The sequence below is a fragment of the Etheostoma cragini genome, chromosome 14 (genome assembly GCF_013103735.1).
Source record: "Etheostoma cragini isolate CJK2018 chromosome 14, CSU_Ecrag_1.0, whole genome shotgun sequence".
In the NCBI taxonomy this organism is placed as follows: Eukaryota; Metazoa; Chordata; class Actinopteri; order Perciformes; family Percidae; genus Etheostoma; species Etheostoma cragini.
The window spans coordinates 19,759,610-19,777,013 of record NC_048420.1 but is presented as its reverse complement, the minus strand read 5'-3'; the positions used below and the strand labels follow the sequence as shown (position 1 = coordinate 19,777,013).

Here is a 17,404-nt window from a genome sequence, read left to right as displayed (position 1 = left end):
AGTACAACATAACGCATGCTTAAATCTTAATCTTTTTAAATCAGAAACACAACCTTTGAAGCTCCATTTGTCATAAACCATGTGAGAACACAAAAATGGAGGAAATACGAACATGCAAAGTCACCACAAGTTTATTTTAATACAATGCAGATGTAGAGACTTGGCTCGTGTTCACAGGTTGTCACACAACACACTTTTCTTGTCTTCTGAGCATCTCCAATTGTTAATCTGGGTGACTGTACATCCAATTTAAACACAATCCATTGAGAGGATATACAAGGCCAATTCAACAATGGCCTCACAGTGCTGCGGGCTGCTTTGCATCAGGGTGTGAGTGCAGACTCAGAGATAACCCTTGTTGTCGCTGCGGCCGGGGTGAAGCAGATGGGGAGAGGAACAATGGCCGGGCCCATGCAGAGGGCGGCAGTGACTGACACAGCCACTGAAGCTCCAAAGAATGCTTGGAGCCAAGCCAGAGACATGGACCTCATTGTCGTTGCAGCCACACAAACCCCCCATCCCCACCTGACCCTCGTCATCGAGGGGACGACACCTTCAAAGACAGCCCCTGTGCGTCAGAAGAGCACCAAACCATCCCAAAGGAGCAGCAGAGCCCAGTGTTGGTTCTGTGGACTGGTTTGGAAGAGGACTACTGAGCAGATAGAAGGAGGTCAACCCCACCCAACATCAACAACTACTGTTCTAGCATGGCTACGGCAAGCACCTCAGGGCAGAGCACCTTTGGGCTCGGGAGGAAAAAGAAGAACCCTGGTCTCATGGATCAGATCACTAAGTTCTTTGGGGGAGACAAAAAGAAAAGGAGCAAGGTGAGCATCCACGCATCTGCATCTAAAGGGATAGTTTAGGGGGGCTTTCTCCAGCTGAACTTCACTGCTCCATGCCTCTTAAAACTTTAACCTTATGTATCTGCATCTGCATCTAAAGGGATAGTTTAGGGGGGCTTTCTCCAGCTGAACTTCACTGCTCCATGCCTCTTAAAACTTAAAACAATTTCCTCATTGTACTACAACACTGTGCTATATTGCATTTGTTTTTAGTGCTTTGTTAAATTTGGAAACATTTGTTAGTGGTCTACTTAGGCAGTGGGGCCTAAATAAAGGACCAAAATTTCAGGCGCTCCAAATGATGAATTACCTGATCATCTTTCAAGGACTGTTTTTTCACTTTCCTGTGAACTGCAAGTTTAAGATGTGAGAGAATGTGTATTAATCCATGAAGTAACACACAAAAACAAAAGCAAAATCTCCAAATCTGAAGATTTAAGGTTTTAAGTGAAAAGCATGTCTGAACTTCTTGAACTTGTCTCCAAAGCATTCCATAAACTTTTTACATAATAATAATGATAATAATAATAATAATAATAATAAATGCAGCTACAAGTAGAGGACTTCTAGTTTTAAAGAGAGAAATTTCTCAGTTTTTTTTTTTTTTACTCTAGATGCTTAGCGGATGCAGAGCACTGGTGGCTCATTGTCCCTAACCTCGTTGATTCTCTTATTTAGTTATTTAGCGTTTGAATACTGAGGCAAAATTCACCTATGGCTTGCACTATACGTTGTGAGAAACAAGATGGTACATCATTTAATGTCATTGAAAAAGAAAATTTATTCTCAAAACCTTTTTTTGGGGTTAGAAGATTTCTTTCTTTTTATCATTATCTTTATCTCTCATGAATGTTGATCTAAAAACACGTCTCATAAAAATGGAATTATTGGACAGTGGACTGGGTCCAAAATGTTGATGTACTTGTTTAAAAAAACTCTCTTATCTGTTTGTACATTTTAACTTCTTCCAGTAGATAAGTTGGTGTTGCTTGTATCCTTTATCTTGTTGGGTTATTTTGACTCCTCCAAATTGGGTGTAAATTTAAACGGTACGTTAAGTTAAAGAAATAACATTTATAGCCACATAGCCTACGTCAAGTCTACATTAGATGCACCACCACAACAGTGCAGGTACATTTAGTTTAGTAATGTGGGCCCGGCCCTGAGCTGCAGACAGAAAACCTCGGAAAAAACTCTTTCTAAGTGGAGTCCTCAGGACTCAGACCTGCTCTCATTTATTCACTTTTTCACATAACATCAGCAGGTTTTGTGGATTTGTATGCATTTTTACTGTTGGTGCCTAGATGTGTGCCTCTTGTGTCATCAAATTAATTAATATAACACAAAAGAAAAAGAAAGCTATGATGATGGGGTTCTTTGCATATTAAAATCATCTTTTTTTAGACTTAAGTTATTTTGTGTACATTGAAACACACATTCATGAGGATGAACAGACGTGTGTTTTTTTGTCAGACTCTACAGAGACGGTCAGTTGTGTGCGATTGAGCCTGCCACGCCTGATAAATCTCCTTAACGTGGTATTACACTGTAGTCGACTACACCATCCTTCCCTCCCGCACTGTAAACCGTACTTGCTGTTTCCTTTTAGTATTTTATTTGCCTCTAATTGATTAGATCTGCAGATTACCCATCGTCACACATGGTTGTGGTCCTTTGATTGTGAGACTTGATGCCCAAGAGGACCTTAAAACTACTGTAATTGTGAGAACTTTTGAGGTGTGGCGCAGCTGGGAACAATTTTCAGAAAAGAACTGATGTCTTTTCAAGCTCATGCTGCAAAGCTACTCATCGTTAGTCGGATGTACTGTACATTGCTGGTATAACAAACCAAACATCTGGCGTGTCTCTTACGCTCCGGATGTCCCTCCCCTTGCGCCATCTCTCTCTCTCTATCGGGCCTTAGCGCCGCCAAGGACGGCTGTGAATGGTTTAAAGAAACACAAACAAGCCATTGTTTCAATTCCAAATATAAAGGCCGTGTAGCCAGACCATACTCAGGTGCTGACACAGCACTGTGGTTGGCTGTGGATACAGGTCTGGTAATGTGAGATTCCTCAATCATCAATAACCATCAATTAATTAATCAATATCAAAAAGTGATAAAAAATACATTGTCATGCTGTTGAGTTACATTGTGCCTAAAAGTTTCGTAGTAGCATTGCTCAATGTTGTGGTAGTTACTGGATCTCTTTTGATCCTCACAGGGCTCGTTCCGGGGTCACCTGGCCACCTCCCCCCAGTCCTCCGCTCGCCGCCGGACCAAAGAAAATGCTGTGGTGCATTTCTTCAGGAGCATTGTAAGTTTAGCATTGTATACATCAAATCATACATTAAATACCTTTAGCTGAGTACATCAACTGTTTTGTTTTGTCATGTTAACATCCTGAGCTTTATTTAATTTTTAAAGCCTTTAAGACTGCCGTGAGTTGCATTATCTGAATCAGAATCAGAATCAGAACCAGAACCAGAACCAGAACCAGAACCAGAACCAGAACCAGAACCAGAATCAGAACCAGAACCAGAACCAGAACCAAAACCAAAACCAGAACCAGAATCAGAATCAGAACCAGAATCAGAACCAGAATCAGCTTTATTTGCCAGGTATGAGGACACACACTTTGCAAGTCACACAGTGTGAGCAACAATGCTCACACTGTGCTCACACATACAAGACAACCAAAACAAAAATATACACACTAATATGTACACAAAATATACATTCTCTAAACAGAAACAATAGAGAGGCATGAGATTTTTCTCCAATTTTAACATGACATCAACAGTCCGGCAGCGTTTTAAAGCTAAACTGTTTTCGTCAGCTCGCTCAGTGTGATAACAAGGCTGCCTGACTCGTTTTATAAGTAGGCCTGCTGATAAAAAAACAAAACAGGAATTGGGTAAAGTTTCAATAAGCACCTCCATCATTTGCTTTTTCCCAAACAGTTTTTCTTGTTCTTGTTCCCTGTGCAATTAATTCTTTTGTTGTTGTTGCTCTTTCAGGTTTCCTCTCCTCGTCCTAAATCCAGGGTGAGTCTCATTATTATTATTTTTTAAAATTATTTTACAATATCTGTTTTGTTAAGAACTCCAGAGACAGAGATGCACTGATAATTTACTTATGATCAATTGTTAGACTTCCTTATCTGTAGTAATTGTTTCCAATTATATTTCCCAATGTCAAATTCCACAGCTGCATCTTTTTTTTAACACAATTTGATTTAAACATTTTATTTTGTTTGGATACTTTTAAAGCTTTTTGTGTGGGATTTTATAACGTTGGCATCATGCAGTGGTAGTATCACATAGGATGCTGTGTCAGACAGCAACGCATGTTGCTAGCCTCGCCCCCCGTCCCCCAGTGGATCACCTGACCCAGAGACACTTCATACAAGCTGCATTAATACAACAGCATTGTCAGCTTTTTTAACAAAACAAAAATGTATACCATCAAAATGTTTTAAAAAGATGCTGTGTTTAAATTCAAATATCCACAGCTACACTAGCGGTTAGCATGCTAACAAGTGCACAATGACAATGCTAACATGCTGGTGTTTAGCAGGTATGAGGCCTGTTTAGCGTCTCAGCTCTGTGTGTTAGAATGCTTACATTAGCTAGTAAGCAGTGAGCACTGGTCTAACACTATCAGCAAGTACAGCCAAGACTGATTAGAATGTCATTAGATTAGCAGGTACTTGTTTGTCTTAAACCAAAGTAGGCCGATTGGACAAATTGATATTCTGACCAGATGATGGTGTTAAAGGAAAATTCCAAGGAAATCAACTTAATTTGGATTCACCTGGTAGGGAACATGAACTTCAATGGTAATGTTAATTCATCTTGTTTGTGGTTACATTTCATTGAATAATTGAACACATCCTCCTGTTGGTGACACTATATGAAAAGTCATCACATCACCAGTGTCAGTAGGCTTCATCCTCCGGGGACCACAACATTTTGTAGGCCAAACTTTGAGGAAGTTAATGCATATTTAAATGAGTGGATCCCAACCTGTACGTCTGGACCCTTAACCTTTTCTGCCCACAAAAAGGGGGAAGGTTTTATGATGTACTTATATGCAACCACTCATGCTTCATTTTAAGTGGCGACAAATTTGACATTTACTTATATTAGTGATCACCAGTGGAAATTACCACCATGTTGCTGCCATTTAATATCTTTAACTGGATGATTCTCAAATATGTTGAGGTGGATGAAGGTGCCACCACACCCTTACTGTATCTCATCATTCCTTCGTGTCACTGTCTGTTTCTTTTTCATGTCCAGTGGAGGGACGTCTTGGGCTTGGTACGTCACACAAATTTCCCTTCTCGATTTAAACAAAAGCCCCACTGCTGACTGCACCGTTCTGCGTGTGTGTGTGTGTGTGTGTGTGTGTGTGTGTGTGTGTGTGTGTGTGTGTGTGTGTGTGTGTGTGTATGTGTGCGTGTGTGTGTGTGTACGTGTGTGCATGTGCGTGCTTGCGATGATACCATTTAAATCTGTCCAATGTGTCTTTTGTCTGCAGCGCACCTGTTACCTAACCACCACACTCGCCCTGTCTCTTTCTCCTTTGTGTGTTTCTCTGCTTTCCTCCTCGAAGAGAAATCTCTTTTATACCTGAGCAAGGCTGATTCACCAGCATCTACATGCAGTGGTTCAAAGGCAAAGCTCACGCTTGACGTGTGCCACAGAAAATGACTTTCATTCACTGATTGATCATTTGAAAAGATTGATTTGTGACATACCAACACATCGGCTTTTTGGTAAATTCATCCTTATTATTTATTTAAAATAAATTCTTTTTTGCTTTAATCCAGAGCGACTCGCTGCTTCTGGATGACTTTGAAACTGCTCAACTGTTTATGAACCACAACCGGTAAACATTTTCTCTTAGGACCTCTTGGCCTGCATCCCCTTCCTCCTACTCCTCCTCTTCCTCTCCTATACCTCTTGTTCTCTGTAACACCTCCATCCTCTCTATGCCAGAGATGACTCAACAATCTATCTGTTTTCGCTTCCCACTTTCTTTGTGTCTTCTCTTCTGTCAGGCGACCCTGGACAGCCGATTCCTATTTCTGTTATTTGGCGGTGATTACTGTCTTGTGTCCTTTGTGTCAGTCATGTCAACGCTGACCTTATCTTCCCCTTGTAATCCATTTTCTTTTGCTTGAAGGTTGCTCCTGAGTCTGGTCGTGTCCCTTTTCATGTTTTACCCACGTCTTGGACATGTTACTCTCTCACATAACAGAGTGAAGCACAGACACAACTGTTTCTTTTACATCACACTGCTGATGTTGCAGAGAAACCACATACCTGCAGTTTGTTGTTTTTCCCTCAGCTTACAAGTGAAATTATTAAAATAATTTTATGACCTTAGACGTTGACCTAAACTTGTGTATCAGTTCTAACAGTTATGTGATTAGAAAAACCTCAAATCAGACCTCTTTTATTGTCCACAAGGGATATTCAGCTTGTAGCATTAAAAACCCAATGAAAACGTAGATCCAAATACCAAAAGGTTGACCCCAATGCAACGACCCCAATGCAACAAAAGGATAGGACGGTAAATGAAGAGATATGGCTTATGTGCAAAAAGTGCAAACGTTTAGCCACTAATAAGGAAGTTTGTCGTTTTTTCTTCATTTTTGAAAGACTTATTATTTGTGGATATGTTTTTTTTTTTGTCCAACAGCAATCACTGTGCCCTTTAAAATAATTGTTTTTTTGCATTTTGGTGAAGTAGTGGGGCATCTACTCTGATGCTCTGAGATAAAATGTGTGTCATCTTATAAAAACATAAAGGACATCAATGTAAAGTTTATTAAACGTTTGGTTAGAGCTTAAACAGTTAAAGAGCAGCAAACATGCTTTCAGGCCCCGTTTTTTCCGGTCTCCATCTGTGCTTATAGAGCGTCTTTTTCTAGGCCTCGTCACCGCGTGTTGAGAGCACAAAGTCGCCGGTCAGAAGACGCAGAGACCAAAGCACACTGTCCAGGATCTTCAGCCTGGTGAGCTTACTGCACGCTTGCCTCATTGTTTTACTCAACATTTCTTTTCTCTATCTGTAAAACTGGGCTTCATAAACACTGTTTCCTGTCTGTGTTTGCCCGAATGCAACAGTGATGCTCTCAGCAGAGATCAGTGAGTAATAAATCAATACAGTACAGAATAATGATTCATAATCATTTCAGTTTCATTCATCTTCTTTCATCAACACGCTTTTAGAGCAGCTTGTCTCTATAATAATCTAACAAGCTTAAGAGCAACATTTTCATTTTTACAGTGGCTCAACATGTAAACTTAGATATTACATTTCTCACCAAAACATTTGTTTATTATTTCTTACTGCAACTGCCATCTACCTCGACTCTTCTGAGGGTTTATTTTCAGTGTGGATGATCTCCTTGAATCCCAATTAATGTGAAGTATTGGACAATCACATGTTTCATCAATATATTACCCCAGAATGCTCTTAGAAGCCATCTCTGGGGACAGAAAAAACATGTTATTTTTCTCAGCCACCTCATCATCTTCCTCCTTCTTCTCTCCATTATCTCTCCAGGGAGAAACCAAGTCCCGTCCACCCCCTAAACGCTGGAGCACCATCTTCTAAGCTTTCCGCCGTGGACCACACCAATGATACAACGCCGATGGGACAAGACAAAGGAGTGGAAACAGATCTGCAAGCGGCGGACTCACAACCTCAAGAAACCCTAACCCACTAACACCATCCTCCTGTAAGTTTAGACAGTGACATTGACAGAGTATGAAACCACTCTCCAGGGATGTAGCTGGTCACTGTGCCTCTTTTTTTTGTTCTTCTTTTTTAAATCCTACTTCTACGGATATCTTGTCTAGCTGTTTATAAGAAGTTTGGTCATGCTTTTAGTTTTATCTTACTGTAAAAACTCTCCTATTTGAGTATCTTATGGTGCTAGCGTGTGCTGTCTGAGGTTTGTTCATGGCAGATGCTTGTTTTTCTATTTGTCTCCCATCATCTGCATTTTGTACACGAGTGAGGCTTTATGTATGTCGCTGCTTCTTAGAAACACGACTCACACACCAACGTCAAAATCTAGACTAGAGTGGTCCTGTTTGTGGCTGTTGTGCTAGAGTGAAACGTATGTTGCAAAGCATTTCAAAACACACCAGGAAACCTACAGTATATCATGGACTCTAATATTGCTTTAATTATACTGTTTGTGTTTCATTATGGTTCAATGTAATTAATAAACATGTACAGTATGGTTACATTCAAGTTTATTGGAAAATAAAATGCCCTTTTCAAATGCACTGTTACATAACTAAAGAATTTCTTAAAATCAAATGGTCTGTTCTCTATATAGTAGCTTTTGCATTTGATTTAATTCATTGTGAGTTATCTGTTTGCATCTTTTAACTTTGAATGTTATTTGTGTTTAATTTAGAAGATGACAGACACCAGTTTGTTTTATCTGATGGTCAGATAGTACGTGGCTCAAAGGTTTAAGGAGGAAGCACCAAGATGGTTGAAGGAGTTCTAAAGGACAGTATGTTGAAGTGTTCTGACGCATTATTTGAGGATTTCATTTTGTTCATAATAAATTGCATTGCCTCTTCCATTTGTACATGTTTGTTTGTTCACCTTAATGTAAAAGTCAAAAGAAATATAAATGTGTTTTTTTTGCTGATGTGGTGGTGCTACAGGAAAGTTTTTTCCCTCTTAATGTAAAAGTATGTTTTTAATGTTAAGCCTAACTGGAAATAAACATGTTTTGTCTTCTCTCAGTTATTAAATTTTTTTAATCTGAGAATTCTGGCAAATTGTTTTCTTTATAACATAATTTGTTTCCCTTTTCAGCGATTTTTGTAGCCAACAGTACAGAAATAGTTCAACATTTTAGATAATGTGCTTATTCACTTTCTTGCTGAGAGTTGAAGAAAAAATGGTCACTCTCACATATGTGGATCGAGCCAGGAGAGAGTTAGCTTTGATTAGTAGAAAGACTGGCAAAACAGAGACAATCTGCCTACCATCATCTTAAAATTCTTCTTTGTTTAAGCTGTACTAAAACCAAAGTGTAACGACAAGAAAGTCCTTTGGCAGTCATTTTCCACTTACGGAACTGCCCCGTTGCCACTGGAAATTTGGCCACGTGTCCTTTTTCTCGACTGGATTTGTGTTGTTCTAAACTCCGGTAGACTAATAAGGACTACGGTTACCTGCTCCTCAGATCTCTGCAGGGTAAATCCAGACAGCTAGACAGACTATTGGTCCAATCTGAGTTGTCTGTTGAACGACTAAAACAACTTAAATGTACACTAGTTCCTTCCCAAGACTATTTTCCAGCGTCACCGAGGCTTTGTGTAGCGCTTATCGCTGCCCACGACAATTGTGATTGATTTAAAGAAATGCCAATAAACCAGAACACGTTTTTCTCCTGTCCCGGTATGCTGTGTGGACTAGCCAGATCCTCCTCAGCAGTGCTGTGGAGGAAGGTCCGGCAAAATGAGACTATGCTAAGCTAGGCTAACCAACTACTGGCTTCATGCCGCTCCATGATGTCGCACAGACTCCAAGCTTCTCTTGACAAGATAGCGAACAAGCAAATTCCCCAAAATGTAAAACTTTTCCTTTAATATTACAGGAAATAATCAAAGTGCCTCTTGTCTTTCCTTCTCATCTTTTGTGAAAGTATTACAAACTCACAGTTGACCAAAGGTGTAATTTAAAACCCCAATAGTTAAAACTGGCCAGTGCAACCCACCACAAATATCTTATCATAATTTATTTTACATGAATGAACATTTGCACAATAACTTGATGAAGGAAAGGCACAAATTATTGCAGAAAAAGTCACCAGAAAACAGGAAATTAAGCATTTGAAGTGTACATTTTCTAATCTAACCCAAGTTATGCTGATGTATTTGTACCTAGGATGGTTGTAACCATGGCAATAGCAGAGACTGCAACACTATGTCTTAGCCATACTCAAGGTTTGCTAAGCAGCAAAATAACTGAAGAGGGAAAGAAGAAAGTATGTATTCCATTAACCCCAAACTCAACCCATAATCCATAACTGAAGACTCCCACACACTCCGGAAACATCCTCTGGAGGCCAATCATCTATCTCAGACAGTAATCCTAATATCAAAGTGTTCTACAGACTACCGAACACAAGATCCCAATTATGTGTAGCTGTACATTATGTGCTACAGGTAACTGAACAAGAATAATACTCAGAGCTGGGAAAAACAATTTTTCACATCATTATAAATAATGCTGAGATGGAACTTTTGACTGATAACTGCCCCTAAGACCACAATTAGCAAAGAGCTCCATCTCTCCTGCATGCAATGTTTCTGCGATAATTGGCTCAGTGGCCTAAAATCTGCATCACACAAAGGCAATTTTCCTGTATGACGTATTTTAGCAATCACACAAAAGGCTTAATATATCCTAAACCTTTCACTATGGTTTGTCTTTATACTGATGCTGGCCACGCAGATGTCTGTATGAGAAATTATCCCTGCAAATGTATTCAAATCTCAAAATGAATATTCTGATGTAACATAAAGCTCAAATGCTCAACCCAATGTGATGTAAGCATTCAATTAACCCACATCACTTTACTTAGAGAATAGTAAGAAAAAATATCAACATACTTCTCTGTACTGCGTGATATACTTTTAATCCTCTATAAACAGTTCTTTGATTGCCACAACATCATGTTTGTCAAAGAAATAGAAATCTCCCCCCTGAACGCACCTGAATCCGTTAAATGACTATAATTTAATAAGTCTATAGTCTAATAATAAAGTCTCTGGGTCTTTTTTTTAACAATTAAAGGAAGATGCCATCTTCAAACAGTGAAAGTCTTTTCCACTAATTGATCGGAGGAAAGGGATGCTGCGTTGCGGAGCAAGAGAGACCTCTGGTGCTCCACCGTTGTGTTGCAATGGAACGGTTGTGAAATAAGCCAGTGTGGAAAAATTGCAACAACTGGTTTTATTACCATATATACCAAGGTTTCCTCCCTTTACATAGTAGGAAGAGACATTAATATGGCACAGAAAACATATATATTATACCTTTGTATTAGTTTTTAATGCAGATCGATGGCAAATAATTTATGTGCAAAATGCATTGAACTTTAATCCGGCTCAAGTACATTCAAATACAGTTCAAAGCATCACTAGACAATAACTGAGGCTACCTGGCACTGCACACATTAAAAAGGATCACTTGAATGAAGCACTACTGTTTCTTTTTTCTAATATCCATGACGTGAAAATAATGCACATAAAAAGGATGAAAACAAAAGCGGCAGCGCAAAGAAGCCTTCAATGATTTGTGTCCGCAGACTTTTGAAGTCCCCATGTAATTCATTGTCCTTCTTGCACGTATTTATTATATACACTTTAACAATGATGTTTAATTTTCACAAAAGCTCTCACTCGCCTCCTCTTTAAAAACATGACTACCGGCGTCTAAGTTGTGTGACTGAGTTCTTAGTTCATCCACAATCCCAGACACACTGCCCAACAGGCCACGCATCCCTTCCTCCATCTCCCCGTGAAAGTCCACCTCTTCGACTTTCACTTGTCCTCCTGTTGCAAGAAACGCACCCCCGTCTTCAAATCCATAACTGTAGCTGTCATCCATATCGGCTGCAGCTGTGCTTGCGTTGTTGCCGTTAGCTGAGGCGCTGGAGGCAAGTCTCTCACATCGGGCCTGATGCCTGAGGAAGCTGTCTCTCCAAATCACTTTTTTCCCACACATGCCACACTCGTAGGGCCGCAGCCCTCCATGAGTCTTGAGGTGCTTGGTTAGGTGGTGCTTCATCTTGAAGGACTTTGTGCAAACGGGACAACCGAAGGGCCGTAGATTGAGGTGCTGCATCTTCACGTGCCGGTCACGCATACTCTTCAGGGTGTAGGCTTTTCCGCAGTGGCAGAAGTGGACTTTGCCTGTGTAGGGGGCGCCAGCGAGGGACACTGAGGAGGACGAAGATGGCGTTGGTGGTGAAGAGGGTGGTGGAAATGCAGCAGAGGATGGAGACAATTGGCGACTTGAGGTGGGAGTCAATGAGCTACCCTGTCCCACGCTGGTGGAGGGCCAGTTCACCTCCGAGCCTGTCGTGGTGAAGTCAGGAGACGCAGGCACTAAAGGCCTCTGGGAAACTTGTCCTGTGCCATCTTCAATCTCATCATATGTGTCTCTACTATACATCCCTTCTGTGAAACATTCAAAGTCCACATCCTCCTCCTTATCGTCTTCATCCTCGTCTTTACTGCAGTTGCCACCCTCTACTTCCTGCGGCCTCTGGTCTTGCTGAGACCAGGGACTCGTCTGCCACTGCAGTCGGTCCGAGACTGGACAGGAAGGGCCCGGAACTGCTTCACCTGTTTGGCAAGCCTGATCACTGGGCAGGTGTGAGGAAGGATCTCTTCCTACCAAATTTCTTTGCACTTTTTCCTTTGTCTCCTCCACACCCGCCTTGCCTGGGACTTGTCCTACATTCTCATTTGAAATTGGGTTGAAGTCTGCTGGAGAAATGTAAAACAAAATCAAATCAAATCAAATCTATGGACAGAACAAGGAGACAGCGTGGACAGCGTGGACGACCAGCCACACTATGAGGCTGTGTATCTAATGTCATTACTTAATACTGAGCTAGAGGGGACTGAATGGTGCTTGGATTTGAAAATCTTTTGGTTTAAAAGTAAACTCATTTATTTAAGCAAACCTTGTGTTTGGGAAGGAGGGAAAAACACTAACATTTGAGAAAGTTGTCTTATTTTATTATATGAAAAGAAAAATGGTTTGATAGATAACATGTTTTTGTTTCTGAAAGGTTTTGAACAAAGTTTTGGTATAGGAACGGAAACTCGGCACAATATTTGTTAAAGGCAAAATGTGTGTCAAACCATTCTGAATTAAGTATATAGCCTATAAATTGTGTCCTACAGACTAAAGTAAAACTTATAATCTAAAAACACTTTATTCAGTAATTTTTTAATGAAAATGAGAATAATGATACAAAATGATCATTCCCTCTAATATGGTGAATCATATTTCAATTGTAAAATCACAATATCGTTCAGCCCTATGGTAAATTCATCAGGACATTAAACTTCGCTCTGTTGTCCTTGTATTCAACTATCCCTCTGCAAAAACCTTTCCATGACCAGTAATTGAACTTTGGATAAAAAAATATATAAAAAAGAATTCACACCATTTTGTTTGACAGAGCTATACTATGTGTGTTTAAAGAAAAACAAGTCTTTTGTATCTTACCGCATTGTCCCATTTGTGCAAAGCCTCCCTTCCTCTCCACCACTGCTTCTCCAACTCCCTCATCTGCCTCAATCTCTCTCTTCTCCTTCTTCCTCTTCTCTTGTGTCTCATCAATGTCCCCGCTCTCTCTGTTCTTATCAAGCCGTCTAACAACGCTCTGCGGTGTTCCACGCTGTTGAAACCTGACTTTCTGCTTTAATGCTTCACCACAAGGGACCCCCCCATGGTACCGGCTATTGTGGCCAGGTCCATCATGAGCAAAGTGGCTCGTTTTGCCATGGCTTGACACCCATGCCTCCTCCCAGTTGGTGTAATCACTCTCTGTATAGCAAGGGAGGGTGTCCAGTTGAGAGTCGGCTAAGTGCTGGGCTGATGAAGGCCGGGGCCGTCCCCATCTAGGAAACTGCTGTGGACGTCTCCATGTAGCTAAGGGAGGCAAGGCATCAGGCTTTCTCTCCTTCCTTCTTTCTTCCCTTTCCAGATATAAGCAGTCTGTGCTGCTTGGGGACTGCTGGCGAGATGCAGTGCCAGGGTGAGCTGCAACGGTCTCTCCAGGGCTGACTTCTGCTGGGGGCCGAGGCCTCTTCAGGATCTCAGTGCATTTGTCCACGATATGCCACATCTGGAGGAAACTGGCCACAGTGACATAGTTAACAATATCATCAAGCACGATGCTTAGCTGGCCTGTGTAGGCAGAACTTAGGACACTCTCAAAGGCCACTGGGTCCATAACTGAGGGTAAGGAAACAGTTGTAACATTCTTCAGTAAAACCTAAAAGGAGAGAGAGAAAGAAAGACATACTTTTGGACTTTTTGAGTTTGGGGCATCTGGACATTGATATGGGGTAAGTGAAAACAGACAATATATTGCACACTGATGTACCCTGACTTACCTGGTCATGAAAGTAAGGTGAGGATGCAGCGAGCACACAGCGGTGGGCCCTGAACACGTGTCCTTGCACCTGGATAGAGAGGTCACACAGCCTGCCCTCTTCCCGCTGGCGGTTCAGATTATCCAAAACAGCTGCACGGGCACCGGGGAAACACACCTGGACACTTAAACCAGCTTGAGCAGCCGAAGCACTGCAAGTCGGATCCATGGTCAGTCACACAAAACTATAGAGAAGATTAAAACAGTAAAAAGTGGTCACCTATCTTATATTTTTCTGTCAATTGACTCAATACAGTAGCTTTCTATAATTGATGTGTCAGCTCTAGAATGAGATTAAAGTAGGTGTCAATAAAGATATTAGTTAAATGATAACCAGTTGCGTGTCCCCAACTGTATTGATTAGTGATAAGAACATGAAGTAAGGGAGCATCCACCTGATGATCACTGCCACATTTAGCTAGCTAGCTAATCCCTTAATAATCTCAAGCATCACATTTTATCAATATGTAATTTGCTAGGTTGAAAACTGTTAGAACATCATGAAGTTAAGATAAGGAGCTGCAGACAGAAACACGTTGCACTTTCAAAGCATGTTTGCCTGCTATACATAGCTACAAATGTAGTCAGAATCAGAATTAGATTTATCGCCAAATGCATTTTCACTTACAAGGAATTTGCTTTGGTGTTTGGTGCATACAATAAACATTAATTAACGAAATAAACAATAAAGCAAAGTATTGCAACAGTCAATGCCATAATTAAATAAAGCTTCCGCCTGATGAGTAGCACCACGTTTAGCTAGCACCAACTTAGTTAACTTAGCTCGTTACATAAAAGGTTGCCGTTAAAAACACGATAATTAACATGAAGTCTGGTGAAGGTCTGCTTTAGCGTGTTAGCATTCAACGCTAGTTACTTTACCTTTGATATGTCGGTATCTCGAGCTTTTGACTTTTACGGGGAACTTCGCAGACTATTTGCAGCACATTATTATTATTTATGAATTCCACGAATATAAATAACATACAAAATACCATCACTTGTTTCTGAAACAAGAGAAAAAGAAGCAAGCATGTAAATGCTAACAGCAGCTTGCCCGTAGGCGTAGCTGATGCTAGCTGGTTGACAACAAAACGGCATCAGCAATCCTCACACAACGTGAGTGGGTGTTTGGTGTCAAAGTTGAATAGTTATGAAATACCATCACACTGGCCACAATACACAGCGGCTTTAGCTGCAATATTATCTAATTATATTATAAAAGATGAACCCACAACTATATGGGCAGTTATTGAAAGTTAATATAAAATTCAGCGTTACGTGACTATCTCTGTTGACAAAAGATGCCATCATTACCCCGCCCCCGCCGCACTGGAGCTCACTTAAAGGGCCAGTTCACCCTAATAACAGCTACCATGTCGTTCATTATTTGTGCTATAAACGCTAGGTGAGGCCCATACAGAGGTCTCTAGACGAAGCTCAGCTAGGACCAGTTTAAAAGCAGCGGGGCAGAAGCTTTAAATATTCGTCACACACTGGCTCTGCTCAGTCAAACACGCGCGGCCGTTTTTACCGCAGTGCATCTGCAGCATCCTCTGATCCGAGCGACGGAGGTGCCGCTGTGGCATAGGGAGAAAAAAAACACCGTTAACTGGCACAGGACGTATATTTTATTTTATTTTTGGTGGGCTGGCTCTACGATGCACTGACGCAGTATTCTTTGCAGGAACGGAGCATCTTTTCTACGAGTGCGGAGTCATTAGATAGGTGAAATTAGAAGTATTTCCACATTCAGCTGTCATCGCAGGAGAAGACAGTATTTTTTTCCCGAAGATACGCCTGGAGGAGAGGAGGCCTCTATTTCAGGACAGTAGGCTTTGTTTTCAGTGATCCGATCAAGGATAATTAGACCATTAGATTGGTCTGCATTTAATATTGGTAGCGTAGCCTGTAAAATGTAGCACTTCTTATCAAAGAGCATGCTTATTAATTATATGTGCTGGCATGTAAGTGTATTGTAAACATTCAATCAGTAGCTCGCATGTTGCACATAATATAAACTAATTTATCATAATCTTTTTGCACCCTGTAATTGCAAACCTAATAGAGCAGGGCATGTGGCTCCAGACCTTATGATTACTCTGTGCATCTCACATTAGACCTCAGGAAGAAAAGATAATCAAATCTCAGGGTGTTGATGGGGAACACTGTGATCCATCAGATATCTGGATTGTTCCATGTGCTGCTTGATAATTAAGCAGAAAAAACACCACTAGATTGCATCAGTTGAAGATACTGTCAAAAAGCAGCAAACGTTGTGAAAACCGTGTATATCTTATATCAGAATAAGATTTGTTGCCAAGTAAGTTTTCACTTGCACAGAATTTGTGTTTTGTGCATACAAACGTATTGAAAGGAAATTAACAATAAAGCAAAGTTCTGCAACAGTCAAAAACATAATTAAATAATATTAGCCCGTCTTCTTAAAAAACAAATATAAAAGAAAACCTTTGCAAATATTACAAAGTTGGAGGTTAGTTTGATGTGCATCATTTAAAGTTTCAGTCAGTTGGAGCTCGTATACGAGGGTGTTGCTGTTAGAGTTAGTAACCAACTTTTTGAGGCTCCTCTTCATATAAAACCTTTAATCCTAACATCCGGTGACATGGAAGTATTAAGCCTACGGATCCCTTTTCTTCTGTGCTGCATATTTGGTGAGTTGACCTGATTTTCTGTAGTGTTCATAGTTTGTTGCCACATCATGTTAACCCATAGTGCTTGCCTTGTTTTGTAGCAATGTCCGAGGGACGGGGAGCGTGTGCAGAGGTGGACTCTGACACAGAAGCGGTGGCGGGCAAGGGCTTCAAACTGGGCTGCATCTCCTGCAAGAGGAGGAGTGAGGTGGAGGCTACTGCCACCGTCGAATGGTACTTCAGGGCAAAAGGAGAAGCAGACTTCGTCCATGTGAGTGCGAATCATTGCTAAATAATGTCTTAGTCTGATGCCAGCACATAATATAACTGACACAGCACAGTGTGATGTGTACAGGCCAAGGGCATACAAAAATAGAATTTTTGAGCATATCAAACACTTCATTTTCAGCATTCTGGTGCCTTATTATTAGGAGGGGGGGGGGGGGGGGGGGGGGGGGGGGGGGGTGCACTAGCCTGTTCAGATTATTGGAGGGAGTTTGAAAAAAAGTAGACCCTTTCCAACAAAATAGCAACAAGTTTGAGAATCATCTAAATTTTTGTGATGGATGTGCAAATATACAAGTTTTCTGTCACATCTGAATTTTGATTAACGTTGATGTGTCTGTTCACCAGATCTACACCTACAACGAGGAAGGCCCCATCATTGAAAACG

The 17,404-nt window shown here is 40.9% G+C and overlaps 3 protein-coding genes across 12 annotated transcripts in view; 2 read left to right on the top strand and 1 right to left on the bottom strand.

The window, feature by feature from the left end:
* The first annotated feature begins 555 nt into the window (after positions 1–555).
* mbpa (myelin basic protein a) lies at positions 556–8,100 on the top strand. Of its 6 annotated transcripts, none has more exons than XM_034892853.1 (6): positions 556–827; positions 3,071–3,163; positions 3,867–3,893; positions 6,791–6,874; positions 6,987–7,007; positions 7,429–8,100. In XM_034892853.1, the coding sequence occupies exons 1-5, from the start codon at positions 708–710 to the stop codon at positions 6,987–6,989; spliced, it is 327 nt and encodes a 108-aa protein (XP_034748744.1). In that variant the 5' UTR covers positions 556–707; the 3' UTR covers positions 6,990–7,007; positions 7,429–8,100. The 6 variants fall into 6 exon arrangements, with proteins under 6 accessions (XP_034748744.1, XP_034748739.1, XP_034748741.1 ...); XM_034892848.1 differs by lacking the exon at positions 6,987–7,007 and adding an exon at positions 5,151–5,171; XM_034892850.1 differs by lacking the exon at positions 6,987–7,007.
* A 2,736-nt stretch (positions 8,101–10,836) lies between these two features.
* Positions 10,837–15,407, bottom strand: zbtb22a (zinc finger and BTB domain containing 22a). Of its 3 annotated transcripts, XM_034892836.1 has the most exons (5): positions 14,960–15,407; positions 14,040–14,262; positions 13,147–13,918; positions 12,247–12,395; positions 10,837–12,204 (listed from the first exon to the last, which is right to left on the bottom strand). In XM_034892836.1, exons 2-5 carry the CDS (start codon positions 14,244–14,246, stop codon positions 11,281–11,283), a joined length of 2,052 nt encoding a protein of 683 aa, XP_034748727.1. In that variant the 5' UTR covers positions 14,247–14,262; positions 14,960–15,407; the 3' UTR covers positions 10,837–11,280. The 3 variants fall into 3 exon arrangements, with proteins under 3 accessions (XP_034748727.1, XP_034748725.1, XP_034748726.1); XM_034892834.1 differs by having other exon boundaries at positions 10,837–12,395; XM_034892835.1 differs by having other exon boundaries at positions 10,934–12,392.
* Positions 15,408–15,838: 431 nt separating this feature from the next.
* The window catches only part of scn1bb (sodium channel, voltage-gated, type I, beta b), a 13,604-nt gene continuing 12,038 nt past the window's right edge, over positions 15,839–17,404 (top strand). For 2 of the 3 annotated variants that reach the window (XR_004659451.1, XM_034892845.1), the window contains exons 1-2: positions 15,839–16,752; positions 16,833–17,002. Coding sequence is in view for 1 of the 3 variants with exons in the window: in XM_034892845.1 (XP_034748736.1) it covers positions 16,704–16,752; positions 16,833–17,002 (219 nt within the window). In the remaining 2 variants the exon portion in view is untranslated. The remainder of the gene's footprint in view (positions 16,753–16,832; positions 17,003–17,404) is intronic. The other variant, XM_034892846.1, reaches the window with a different exon arrangement.